At 37.5% G+C, this 13,645-nt stretch overlaps 1 protein-coding gene across 26 annotated transcripts in view; it reads left to right on the top strand.

The window, feature by feature from the left end:
- MAGI1 (membrane associated guanylate kinase, WW and PDZ domain containing 1) overlaps nucleotides 1-13,349 on the top strand; it is a 525,907-nt gene extending 512,558 nt beyond the window's left edge. For 21 of the 26 annotated variants that reach the window (XM_087708837.1, XM_087708839.1, XM_087708848.1 and 18 more), the window contains 5 exons: nucleotides 2,980-3,070; nucleotides 3,195-3,255; nucleotides 3,993-4,139; nucleotides 5,953-6,091; nucleotides 10,504-13,349. In XM_087708837.1, coding sequence (XP_087564963.1) covers nucleotides 2,980-3,070; nucleotides 3,195-3,255; nucleotides 3,993-4,139; nucleotides 5,953-6,091; nucleotides 10,504-11,258 — 1,193 coding nt within the window. In that variant the 3' untranslated portion in view covers nucleotides 11,259-13,349. Of the gene's footprint in view, nucleotides 1-2,979; nucleotides 3,071-3,194; nucleotides 3,256-3,992; nucleotides 4,140-5,952; nucleotides 6,608-8,807; nucleotides 8,897-10,503 lie in introns of those variants that run through there. The other 5 variants (XM_087708841.1, XM_087708850.1, XM_087708840.1 and 2 more) reach the window with 2 other exon arrangements.
- Nucleotides 13,350-13,645: the final 296 nt, after the last annotated feature.

Below are 13,645 nucleotides of genomic sequence, written 5' to 3'. Positions count from 1 at the left end.
ATTACTCTTCATGCTTTTATGGTAGAACTGAAAATGCCCATGGAAAGAAACCCTCTGGGTATCTTTGGGAAATTTAATTAAAGTTTGGAAAAACTGTACGTTCACAGGAAAGATAGCTGTAGAGTGAAATTGAGGATATTCATTCCATCAACCATTTTACAATTGAGGACAAAACCAGGAATCCTACAATCTATGTACATACACTTCAAATTTTCTTCTTTGGGGGAAAAAAGTGATTCTTCCCTCCCTCCCCCCCAATTAAATTGAACAAAAATGTTTTTAAAAAATACAGAAAACATGTTGATCACACTATTTCTTGTAAACTAGTTATACTGCAGAAGGAATATCTCAACAAAAACAGGATTTGAATGTTATGCCAGTAATCTCAATTATACTGAAGTTCTTTATGGAAATTGATGGCTGATTTTATAGTCATGAAAAGTCTTAGGGTTCATTTTCTTGCAAATATGTTCTTTCATTAGATTCAGATATTCTAAATTTCATTCTCTGTGCAATTCAATGTATTTATATTCTTCTCTTATACATCTTCTATCCTACTGCAAATCCATCCATGAAGAAATCAGTGAACTGATTTATGTTAATTCTTGTCTCAACATTGCTCCTTTCATTCAGGGTTACGTATGGCAGTTCAATCTAGAATGGTCATCAGTATGAGTTGTCTATTATGGGTAAAATAATCCAGTTTTTGAAGGCTCATACAAAATAGTCCTCCTGCCTTTTCATGTATATACGGTCTTGCCAGGTATATTTAGTAGACATTTGCAGACACAACCTTTTTTTACTTGACTTTGACTAATCACAGAGTTGGCAGTAAGGAGTTTATACTTCTAAAAAAGAAATCGGGAAAAATCATTTTCCTTTTCAAGTAATTTTATTACACTTATGCAAGATTTGATAAAGCATTGTAAAAATAGAGCAATGTGACACATAACACTATTTGGTAGCCCTATGCAAGGTGACCTAGATTCATTTAGACAAAAGATTCCTTATTAAAGGGGCAATATGATTACTTTCATCAAAGTGAATATTTATTTCACTGAAGCATTTTACAGGGCCTCATATCTTCTCGCTGTCTCTTGCCTGTCACTTCCCAAAGCCAGAAGAAGTTTCTGTACAGACACTGCATTTGAGCAGAAGGTTCTTTGAACCATAGCCTGATCATGATTGAGATGGATGTTCTCCAGCATGGCTCACCAAAGCTTGGAGTAAGGCATGCCAGGGAAGGAAGAGAGCACATCCTTCATAGCACTCACAAAAGCTGACGTGTGTCTTCTTCGGCAGCATTTCCAAAACTTTTGGCAAGCAGGTTGAAGACCATGAACAATTCATCTTCATGGTACTGACTGAAAGCTTTCCAAGCAGACTGAAGTAAAGCAACATGAAGCACCTCCAAAGAATTTTGCTATACAAGTATGAAAGACCAGATATAGCATTTTACATTACACATACAACTTTGTAAAACATTGTAAAAAATTCTAACTTGTTGCTCCATCTTTAAAACTTTTATTTGTTTTCTATATTTTAAAAGTACAGTTGTGTTTTGCCGAAGCCCTCAACTCTTCAGAATTTTTTTTTTTAAGGGTACACTTTATTTGAGAGAAATTTAAGGCTAATAAGCGTTCACTCGTAGAAAGAAAAGATGCTAAACAAACATTCTTAAGATAATTTAGAACAAGAGTAAAAGTTCACATTTTCCTACAATACCTTTATGTAGTTCAAACTTCTTTGTGGTTTAAATGCCAGGTTAAATTGCAGGCAGGAACCAAAATGCACTTTGCCTAAAATATGTATCTGTATTTTCGATTTGAACTGTACAATTGAATCAACAATTATGCAGTTCAATCAGTTTAGGGTAGGAATAGTTAGTCTGGTGCTCTTCTGATAGTTTTGGACTAATTTCCTTCAGATAATACCCAAAATTAATAATGACAAGAAATTATAGGAATTTCTAACCTATCTGAAGGATACCACTTTGCTTACCATTGAGTTAGAGACTGGGTATGATACTCTGTCAAAGGTCTGTTCACAGAATCTGTTTTTACCCAAACATTCAGTATGGAATGAGCATTAAGTTTGTGACTAGGATTGGCTAATAATCATTCATTTATTTACTTACTTATTTTGCACATTATTCACCCAATTACTGATAATTACTGTGACACTGCAAGTGTTTGCCTGTTGTGTTGGATTACTAACAGACTTGAGCATGAAATAATAAACATTTTTTTTTGTTTAGGAATACTGAATAATACTGATTAATACTGAATTTTCTGTTTTATTTATTTCTCTATTTTCATTGCCCCTTCTTTGATTTAATCAGATTGGTCACTGTGACCTATGCGATTTTATCAAAATCAATACAATATCTGACAAGGGCAGCTGAAAAAACATTATAGGTCACTGTAAGCTCTTGGACTAAATGATAACATTGGCAAATGAATCCAAGGTTATGAGGGATAAAGGGGAAAAAAACCTGGGAAATTGTTTAGAATCTTGGGAAGCAAAGGGATATTAAACTGTACTGAAACCATTTCATGAAAATAAGAGGACTTAAACAATAGGGTAAAATTAAAAGTAGGGAGAAAACAGCTACACAGTCTGTAGCCTTGATTTGATATTCCATGCCATTGTTCACAGCTACTGTGAGAGAACAGAAATTGTTCTTGTGATTTTCATAATTGCACTGGGGTTTTTTTCTTTGTTCCTTTCCCTCCTAGTAAAGATTTGTAGGCAGTGTGTTCATAGGTGTGTTGTTAAATAAATACGTCTGTATAGTAGTATGTTTTCTGTTATTGGATTTCCGAAATCTGAGCTAGATCTGAGCAAATCCCTCATGAATAGTGTTGAGAAATGTATTTGATAACTTCAAAAAGGTTACCTCAGCAAAACAAGAAGCTGTGCGCCTATCCTAATTACAGGAATGATCTGATATGCTAAAAGCATTGTTTTATTTTGCAGAATCTTCCAACGCAACGTTATTGACCAATGCAGAAAAAATTGCTACGATTACAACTACACATAATCCTCAACAAATGCCGCAGGAGAACAGGTTAGTTTAATGCCCCCCCCTCCCTTAGATTGACTGGGCTGTCATGTCCATTCAATATTTCCCAGTATCTTCACTCCCATAAATCTGATTTTTTTCCCCTCTTTTCTGTTATTATTTTGAACAGAAACAATGCAAAAACAAAACAGGAATCCCAGTTTGATTTCAAAGCACCAACAGCCTCCCAGGTAAGGCTATTTGCTGCCCATAGTTTTAGCTTATTAACTGCAGTTTGCAAGTATATCGTGTTCTTCCCCTTTCTGTATAAACTATATTTATGTATGTGTTTCCCACAGAAAGTTCAGTGTATCTGCATTGAGTGCTTTCTCAGTTTGTCTCTTGCATGTATATACATATGTGCTGCTGTGAGCCGCCTAAAATTGTGCTCTAAATTGGATGACCTTGCTAATCTTTTAAATAAACAATGAAATAAATACAGTAAAATACAGAGCAAATACGCTTTGCTGACAATGGCGGCAATAGTGTAGTTTGTGTACATGGATACATACCAATTATTCTACCAGGATACCTTCCGAACAATTATACCAAAACTTCTGAAAGAAGCAGCTGCATCAGCACTTCTAAGTAGTCTTATCACAGATTTGAATGACTTAATTAATGAGCTTTTGGAGAACGCCAAGGCAAACTATGCCACAGGATTTCTTTCTTAAAAATGGGGGAGCTATCTTGCTTTTGATATAAGAATTGAATTTAATTTTTAAGGAATAAATCAAAGGTTGCGGTTTGAAAATAAGTGATTTGATACTGGGGCATTTTCAATTTTTTATGTCCTGTGTTCATTTTTAATGTGATGTACCAACCAGCCTGATCATTTGGACCAATGCTCTTCTGCTCTTTGCATGTAAGTAATTTAAATCTTCTTGATGGTTAAGGTTGCAAATTGTATTTTATTACTTTCTTTCAGCCAGAACAAGATTTTTACACTGTGGAACTTGAAAGAGGAGCTAAAGGGTTTGGCTTCAGTCTGCGAGGTGGCCGAGAATATAACATGGATCTCTATGTCTTGCGGTTAGCAGAAGATGGACCTGCTGAGAGATGTGGAAAAATGAGGGTATGCTACTAGTTCACACGAGCTACCATTTCTCCTTTGCCTTATTTGCAGACCTACCTTTCTACTCAGTTTCCTCCTTTTTTTTCTGTTTGGTTGCAAAATATAGATGACCTTATTCAAACCATTAGACAAAACTCATCAGCAAATGATTTTTTTTCTTTTGTTATGTCTGAAAGTGAAAAAGCCTTTTAGCCCATATAAATAATGTGCTTAGATTATTGATTTTCCTCTATTCAATGCAAATATCTCACTGCTTCAGATGCCATTCACGAAATTGCTCGAACGAGGGTGTTTTGTTTGCTTGTTTTAGAACTGCTACCTTTTTAAACACGGCCTCATAATTCCATCTGTAGAATTTCAGTAAGAAATCCTTAGGACTTACAGACTTAAATCTGCAACATTTTCTGGACCAAAGACCACCATGCTTTATCTTTGAGTGACATGCCATACATGAATACCTTCAAATAATAGGAAGGGTCCCTGTAAAAACATGACTTTATTTCATGTATGCAAACATTCAATTAAAATTATTCCCCAGTATAAACTATTTAGAGATTTCCCCATCCTGTCGCTAAAAAAACACATTTCAAAATCTATAGAAACTGTCCCTATGTCTTTGCAGAATTAATTGATTCTGTAGGCCGATGATGGCGAACCTATAGCACGTGTACCACAGGTGGCATGCAGAGCCCTCTCTGCAGGCACATGAGCCGTCGCCCAGCTCACCTCCACCATGCATGCGCGTGCGCACTTCCCACTGGCTTGTTGATTTTTGTGCGGGGGATCACGGAAGCAGCGCCCCCCAAGGTTTGTTTTTGGTGCCAGGAGGCTTCAGAGAGGGCCTCCGAAGCCCGGGGGAGGCCTCCTGGAGGCTCAAGGAAAGCCTCTGTAGCCTGGGGAGGGTGAAAACACATACACCCCACTTTGGTGCAGGAGGCTGAGTAGACCGTGCGGCGGGGGTGTGCACACATGCTCAGGGGGACAGGCGCACTGCATTGTGGGTGTGGGCACGCACATGCACGCAAAAGCATATGCACACAATTTTGGCACGCAAGGAGAAAAAGGTTAGCCATCACTGCTGTAGGCCATCAACGTATGCATTGATCTATAGGGCATAGCAGAGAAGGATACATATGTGCTCATGTTTTTTGTTCTCTGTTTCTCTGTTGTTGTTGATGATGTTGTTAGTAGTTTATTTTTTTTCTTTTTTAACCTATGTATTTTTTAAAGCATTAGTCTGGATTGTTCAACTTCGAACTGAACCTGGCAGCAGGCATCTTTCTGCTCCTCAGTTACCACACAGAGGGAGAAGGTGGGGGGAGGATAATTTAATTTGCTTGTATTTTTTTTTAAAAAAAAGAATAAAAAGCACTTTTATTCCATACCACTGTCTTATTAGAAGTAGCACATTTACAACAAAATCTCTATTAGGATTCTGTAAGCAAAATTGGTTATCCTGCCATCCTCACATTGGTGTTTAGATACATGGATACTTTCAAACTATCATTATCCATATATATCTTTTCAGATTTTTTTAAAATCATGTTTGTAGATATACCACTCGAAAATGGAATAGTACAGAAATCTTAGTAATAAAATTTTACCGGTAAATAACTCAGGATCTCATCTTTAGTTTGATATGTGATTTGTGTACCTGTGTCACTAGAAACTTTCCGAAATGCTACATTCAAAACGTTACAGCTGGGTTCATGTTCAATTTTGCACTTTGGCAGACAGCTCATTCCACATTCTTCTAATGTGATGTTTTCCTGCCAGCATTTTACTTTAATCATAGAGTACTTTATTTTCACAGATTGGGGATGAAATCCTGGAGATTAATGGAGAAACCACAAAGAACATGAAGCACGCTCGAGCCATAGAACTAATTAAAAATGGTGGCCGCAAAGTTCGCCTGTTTCTCAAACGTGGAGATGGCTCTGTACCGGAATATGGTGGGTCAAACTATGAAAACATTCCTTATCTTGCTCCGGGCATCACACCATGAATGATATGTCTCCAAGATCTGAAGCGGGGATTCTTCTTTTTCATTTTCTTTCTTTTTCTCTTTTTTCCACCAATGTCTTACCAACCTTGACAACCGTGGTTAATTGCCTCGCTTGTGCTGAAATTTTCTCTACACTTTTTCATCCTTTGCTTGCTACTATGGACTTTTGTGGGGGCACAGTGTACAGGCAAGACCATCTTCAGAGCAGTATTTTGGTGATCCAAGGGGGCAAAAACATATAGACAAACCAAAACTGTACTATCCTGTCCGACCAAACAAGGAATGTTTATTGAACTGTGCCAAACTGTTTCTCAGCGGATGAATTGTTCTCTCGTCTTCTGACCAATGCAGAGTTGGGAAATTTGTGTTATCCTTTGGAAACTGTTGTCCTTGGCTTTTGTCTGTAACCATAGGCATGAATTCCACGATGGTGTCTGGGCGTTTACTGTCCCCGTACATTTATGTAAATATTTATAAATTTATTTTTAAAAACGTATGCAATACAAGAATATATTCACTTGGATTCCCCTCCTGCCCTTTTCCTTTAGATTGTTTGTTCACAACTGTGTCAGCTATGAACAAATTAATATTGCCATTCTCAATGTTTATTATAAGAGAAGAGATGTTGTTTTATTTGGTTGCCGAGGGATATATCTGCATTAAAAATCCCACTTGTATTTAAGTTCTGTAGTATTGGTTTTGGGTGGCTTAGTACTGTATATAATATTATGATGTCCTATTTATTTGAGATAGCTATTCAGATATATGCCCTAGATGTAGGGCTTTTCCCAAATATAATTGGTTTCCAACCAGTTATGAGTTATAAGCACACAAATGAACAGGTGTCCTTTATGTTTCCCCATATTTGGGATAATATACCAATAAATTATATTTCTTTTTATTCCTAGTGTGGAACAGTATCAAAGTCCCAACTATTGTACTTTTCTACTTTTGTTCTCCAGAGATGGGAGAAGTGGCAAACAACACGTGGGTGGGATCTTTCAAAGGTTATAATTGTATCCCCACAAATTACCAAAAAGAAAAAAAAATTCTTTATTTTTTCACTCCATTATATTAGCACCAGGTTGAACTGGTCTTATAAATGAATCGGTGAATATCTATATACCAATTCAGTTTGTCTTGAAAAAGATGGACGTGTGCTTGTTGATAGAGGCCCAGTTATATTCCTTGTAAAGCCACATAATTTGAAAAAGGTGGCTTATATTCATTTTAATAAGTGTTTTTTTTTAAAGAAAAGAATGGGAGATTATATATAAGGTGTCAGCAAGAGTGACCTCACGGGTACTATAAGAAGTGAAAAAAACTTATGCAGTCATTTAGGGCAGAGGTGGGGAACGATGGTCCCTTTATGACTTGCGGACTTGAGTCAGCATGGCTGACTCGGGAATTCTGGGAGTTGAAATCCACAAGTCACAGAAGGGTCATAGTCCCCCGCCCCTGGATTTAGGGCAACATTATTTGGCATGCTTTCGGATGAGAACATTGCCCTTAAAGTTCTTCTGGTGTTGCCTCCAATGCCAGTTTCTTAAAAGGATTCTATTAGTATGCCACACATAGACTTGTCCTTTTTATGATTATTATGATTATTATTATTATTTAGAACATCCTGAAAACTTCACGCAGTCAGACGACTCAGTAGTTTAGCCAACTCACTCTTCCATTTTAATCCATGTCATGATTAAAATTCCTGTGTTTGCACTTCTGTTGTACACTTAATTGGCCATGTTTCCGCAGGACTAAAACTGTGTAATGTTCTTTATGTTCTGTCTTTTTCCTATGCTCTTTTGGCTGTAAAGTATTGTACCATATGCTAAACATTGCAAATATAGCCTATCCAAAAGTGTTTCACATCTTCCAGAATGTCTGTTGCCCTGAGGAATGCAAAATTTTAACTACTAGGGTTTGGGGCAGGGTTGCTTCTTTTTCTGTCTCTCTGTTAGCTTGTTCTCTTTTCTTTTTAAGTCTGGGCTGTGAGTTGCTTTTCGAAAATCCCCTAACAAATTCCATTTTCAAGCCAGGGGCTGCTCAGTTGCTGTCATGTGCCTGTAACGTTTGTGTGTGGGGGGGGGGGGTTTGAATTGTTTCATTCCTGTCCATGGCAGTCAGTAACAAATTGCTTCAAAAAAAAGAAAAAAAAAGAAAAAAAAAGAATGAGGTTCCAGTATTTTTTTCTGACTCAATTGGAACACGCTTCTCTGAGGAGGCTGTATATTTTTGTAATGAGTTTTGTACTTCTCTTCAATGTCATCGTCTGTAGTGGGTTTCTTTTGGTCGTTGTTGATTGTTTTATCTTTGACATTCTGTTTCACTGTCCCAATTATGTCTCTCTTCTCTCCTTTGCACTCCCCCACTGCAAACTTGATATTTTAGTTGTCTGGGTTGTTTAGTCACCTTTTTTTCCCAATGTTTTAAGTACACTGTCTCGCTTTAACAATTGCTGTTTCTGCAGCCTTATATTTGGGTGATGCCTAGACAATCCTGATTGGGGAAAAAAATAAAATTTTCTTTATTCTAATATTTTTTTAAACAAATGAAGATTTTTTTTCCCCTTAACTCCTTATTATAGGGAATCTAAACATTCTACTTTTTTTTTCTTTCTCTTTCTCCTACTTTTCTTGGTGCCGGGGCTCTTCCTTCCTCAGCGATGATACCTCCTAATCTCGCTGCATGTATGAGAAATGACAAGCTCGGGGAATCTTGCTTCTACCTTATGGGCCATAATCAAACTACGGTTTGTAGCTAAAATCAATACTAGGTGTTTCTGTGCTGTGGCCTAATTCTCTCACCTTGCTTTCCACTTTGCTAAACTTCTGCATATACGGCAATTCATTCTGAGCATCCTGCAGTTCCATGAATTGTAAGTACCTCCCCATATCCCGTGGTCTTCTGCAAGAGACCCCAAGAGGCCAAATTGACTTGGCCTCATTTGAAGATGAAACAGTGGTCCTTCATTTCTGAAGTCTTGTGGTGTAAGTGATCCAGGGTTTCCTCTCAGAAATCATCAAAAGCCTGCAGAAAATCTAAGCTCACCATGCCTGTCTGGAAGACAGCTTGCATCAGGGAATTTTATTTCATATTCAGGAGAAAAGAAAGAGGAATTTAGAAGTCCAAGGAATTTTGCGATTACTTATGATCATGTTAATGTTCTCAAACATCTATTGGGCATGTGGTAATTATTTGGCTTAGAATCCAGGAAGCGTTATTACACAAGATATTTGTGAGTTCCCCCCCTCCAAAGTAATAAATAATTACAGTGCCAACCTCAAAGCAATTGAATTGCCCTTTTTAAAGCAATTCATAATCAACTATTGCTAAGTGCGTGTAAAAAGGTTGCTCCAGCGAGATGATTTGCTGCTTCTGCTTACAGCGTCTGTGTTTACTGCAACAGGATAAATGTAAATATTTTACCCGATATTTCTGCAGAACTAAATAAGACTGTTGCGTTGATAAGATCGGAATCATGTCTTCCCATACCCCGCTGCTCTCATTGTGTGTGCTTAAGTTCAATCATTGTGGCAAAACCAAAATTGTCCTCAATGCTTGCACGTGTTATATATAAAGAGGAGCTAAGTTGTGTGTTCAACTGAGTGCATTTAAAACAATCTATAGGTCTTCTGATGCCCAATGATTTTGGGTAGCTTACAATTGAAAGTATAAAGTACAAAAAAAAAAGAACCATGAATGATGCCGAAGCAACTGATAACACTCCCACTCCACACACACATACACACACCTAAAATTGTATCCAGCAGGGGCTCAACCTTTACTCTGTCCCAGAAGCTGGAAGAATAGTTGTTCTTCCTGAGCATCATGAGAATGACAGCTGTCCTGAGCTCTGGGGAATCTCATTCCAGAGTTCTGAGAATTGGTTCTGAAATAATTAAAAATGCATCTGTCTTCAAAGCTTAGTTACAAGTTACAAGCCATCTTCCAGATGTAGTTTTCTTTTTAAAAAAATATTTTAAAATTATTTGAATTGCTAGTTTTTTATCAGGAAATATAAAGGAGGCTATGAAGGAGTTCACTATAAAGGCTTTATGTTAGGCTAACATATTCTGATTTGGAGCTGGGGAAAAGTTAACTTTCCCATTCCTGATACTGTAAAGACCAGAATTTAACTAGAGATTGACATTGCCTTGAGAAGCATCCATACTAATGTAGAGCATTCATCCCTTTGTTGTTTTGCTAAAATTAACAAAAGCTTCAGGAAGCATCTTTTTGACTGCTTAACAATTGCTTGTTTTTTTGTTACTAATGAAGTCTTCAGAATAATGACTGGTATCCAACTCTAAATTCAGGCCACCATTGCCAAACATTGTGTTGTTATCTTTTTTTCAGACCCCAGCAGCGACAGGAGCAGCCCAGCCACAGGTTCACAAAAAGTATCGGAAGTGAAAAATGTGCAGTTCGACAGACAACAATACTTATTGGAGCCCAGTTATCCACCAGTTCTTCACAAATCACCCCAACATGGAGACAAGCGGATATATTTTAAGGACCCCAAAAGCAGCAGAGAGTTCGGCAGACAATCAAATGAGCACCACACATGGAATGGAACTTCTAAAAACAGCAATAGCATCCCAATCCGAAAAAAGGATAGGTCACCAGAAAAAAGGCATGAGCGTCAACCCGAAAGAGTGGCCATCAATGGACAAAAACGAAGACCACCCGAAAAGAGGAGAGAAGGTACCAGGAGTGCTGAAAATACTCTGGAGAGAAGAGACAGGCATGAGAGGAGAAGAGACTTTTCTCCAGAGAAACGGAGAGAACGATCACCAACTCACCGACGGGATAACTCGCCCAGCAAGAGAAGACGGTCCCTCGAAAGACTTATGGATCAGAGGAGATCACCAGATAGGAAGAAGGAGAGCTCACCTCCCGAAAGGAGGGCCAAGTCTACGGACAGGAGGCGAGAGAGAACCCCTGAACGAAGAAGGGAGAGGTCTCCCGATAAACGAAATAAAAATGGCAGAGTCAGTTTTCGGGAGAAGGAAGACGGCACGCTGAGATACGACACAAATAAAAGTAACAGGTACCCAACAGAACAAAGACGGAAAGCCTATAAAGAGTGCAGCACTGACCTCAGTATCTAGTGGCCTTTGAAGCCCTACCTACAATACTTTTTGCGGCCTTTCCAGCATTCAGAGTTCCTAGGAAGGAAGGTAGCAAACCTCAAATGCCTCTCGCAGCCACCACACAAATAAAATCTAATCACCACAACCCATTCACGTGTTTTGCACATGGTGTGGACACCATTAAAGTATATGCATTTCAAATCATATTTGCCAAATGTCCATCCCAAAGTGTGATGGAAGTTGTCTTCCTTCCTAACACACCGCTGTGAGCATTAGATTCGTTGTACTTTTCTGTGGCTTAGTGGTTCCTTTCTTAGTTTTATGGTGGGCAAACCAACCAAGTAGTTAAAACATGTGTGATGTTTTGTTGATGAGTTCATTGCAAACATGAATTTATGATTTTCTAAAGAATGGGTTGGAGGAAGAAAGGATTGATCAGTAAAACTTTGAACTACTACGGAGGGACTTTTTTTTTTCTTTACAAATAGCGAACATAGTTTTCAAAGTAAGATAACTAATTTGAAGAGACTACTGCTGGGATGAAGGATATTTATACAGATCTACACAGCACAAGCGGTTGAGGAATGTATAGTGTGTTCCATTGAACAATAAGTACTTTTGGATCTTCTTTAAAAGGAAGTAAAGTGGCCAAGGATCGGTAGTTATCATACATGGCATCATGTGTAGGATAAACCACCATGTTTGTTCAATAATTGTGACCATTAATGAAATTTCACAAAGGCAGCACCACTGTTGTTCTTGTTCAACCAGTAGAACCATTCAAATGAAATTGGAGCCTGAATAGTACCACTTGTTTGCCTTGAAAAGGAAATTGACATGAATTTGATTCCTTATTCAAGAAGCATTTTGAGGAACAAATACTTATTTCATAGGCTGAGTTTAAATGCTTTTAGGTCATTTAAGTACTCTTGTCGCCAAATGGAACTGTTTCTCTGGGCTCCTAGGTTTTTTTTTAATTATTATTATTATTATTTGACCTTCTTTCCGCTTTCTGGTGCACCCTTACGTGAGGCAAAAGGAAGCAAAATTGTCCAAAAAAAAAAAAAAGTTAAAAATTGGGCTATGGAGTTCTTGAGAGAAAGGTGTGGTTTGAGCTCTACATCAGACTGTCACAAGTGGAATAAACCTATTCAGGATTATTTTCTGTTGGGTATTTTCATGCAACGAGTTTGTGCGGTAAGTATACTGTAGTACCAATAGCAGAATTAATGGATTACTGCCTAGCTGAGCCAAAAAAAAAAATTGCCGTTACTGTTGGACCACTAAATTTTTTTTTAAACTGCTGCTTTTTATTTTACAGTGCATTGATGTGTACATGTAATACTGTTCCACTGGGTTTTTTTTTTTTTCATATACCCGTGCACAGACACATATACATAAAGAAAATAAGATTACAAGTCTATCACTGTTATTGCCCTGGTACTGTAAAGAAAAAGGAAAGACAAAAGATGGCTTGTCATTGTATGTACAGACTTTAAATTGTAATTAACAGAGCCTGTTGAAAACAAACAAACAAAAAGAAACGGTTGCCTTTTTGCTTGTATAAAAGAGACTTTATGACAGAATTTAGCTGTGAGGAATGTGCTACATGTTTATATTTCTGGGGAAAAAAATGGAACAAATTGATTCACGGGGATATATTTTAATGTAAACTGAATCAGGTATGTAAAGCTGTTTTAACAGAAGACGATATAAGTGACTTGGAAGATTTTGTTGATTGGGATATCCTATCATGTCCTCTCGTGGGGTGGAAAATGACTCTCGGAGGCCTAGGGATGCGGTTTCTATTTTTCAATTATCATTTCTTAACATGTGGTCTAGTTATAGTGCTGTTTTTCTGTGTTGACGAGAAGCATACGTGGGCCAATCTTTTTTATAAAACCCTATGCATATATAAATACGGCATTGTCCATAGCTTTATTTGAAAGATTGGGTTTATACATGACGGTAGTCTAAGTAGATGTGGACTTTACTCAATATAAGATTCTTTCCTTGGGACAAAATACAATGTATATGATGTAGCTACAATAAAGGAAAGAGTCTCTGAATGCTATTTTTATTATCAAATAAAGATTTCCATACAAAGCATCCACGTGATTCCAGTGGTAAAATTAAGAAAGAAATGCGGTCTATTTGTCTGGATTTTTCTTGCTCTATTTTTGACATTACATTTCACAAAACAACACAAGCTTTGGGTTTCTGGCCAAATGCTTGTACCTCTTATCGTCATTCTCTATGGGAGAGTCAAAAGAAGACTCATTCTCCAGGGATTATAAGTATTAATAGAAGTGAATATTTGCAAATAGCAATAGCAGTTAGACTTATATACCGCTTCATAGGGCTTTCAGCCCTCTCTAAGCGGTTTACAGAGTCAGCATATCGCC

The sequence above is a fragment of the Thamnophis sirtalis genome, unplaced genomic scaffold (genome assembly GCF_051295495.1).
Source record: "Thamnophis sirtalis isolate CommonGarterSnake01/CBP01778 unplaced genomic scaffold, rThaSir2_p1.2 scaffold_3, whole genome shotgun sequence".
Classification (NCBI taxonomy): Eukaryota; Metazoa; Chordata; class Lepidosauria; order Squamata; family Natricidae; genus Thamnophis; species Thamnophis sirtalis.
This window is presented reverse-complemented; position numbering and strand designations above follow the sequence as displayed.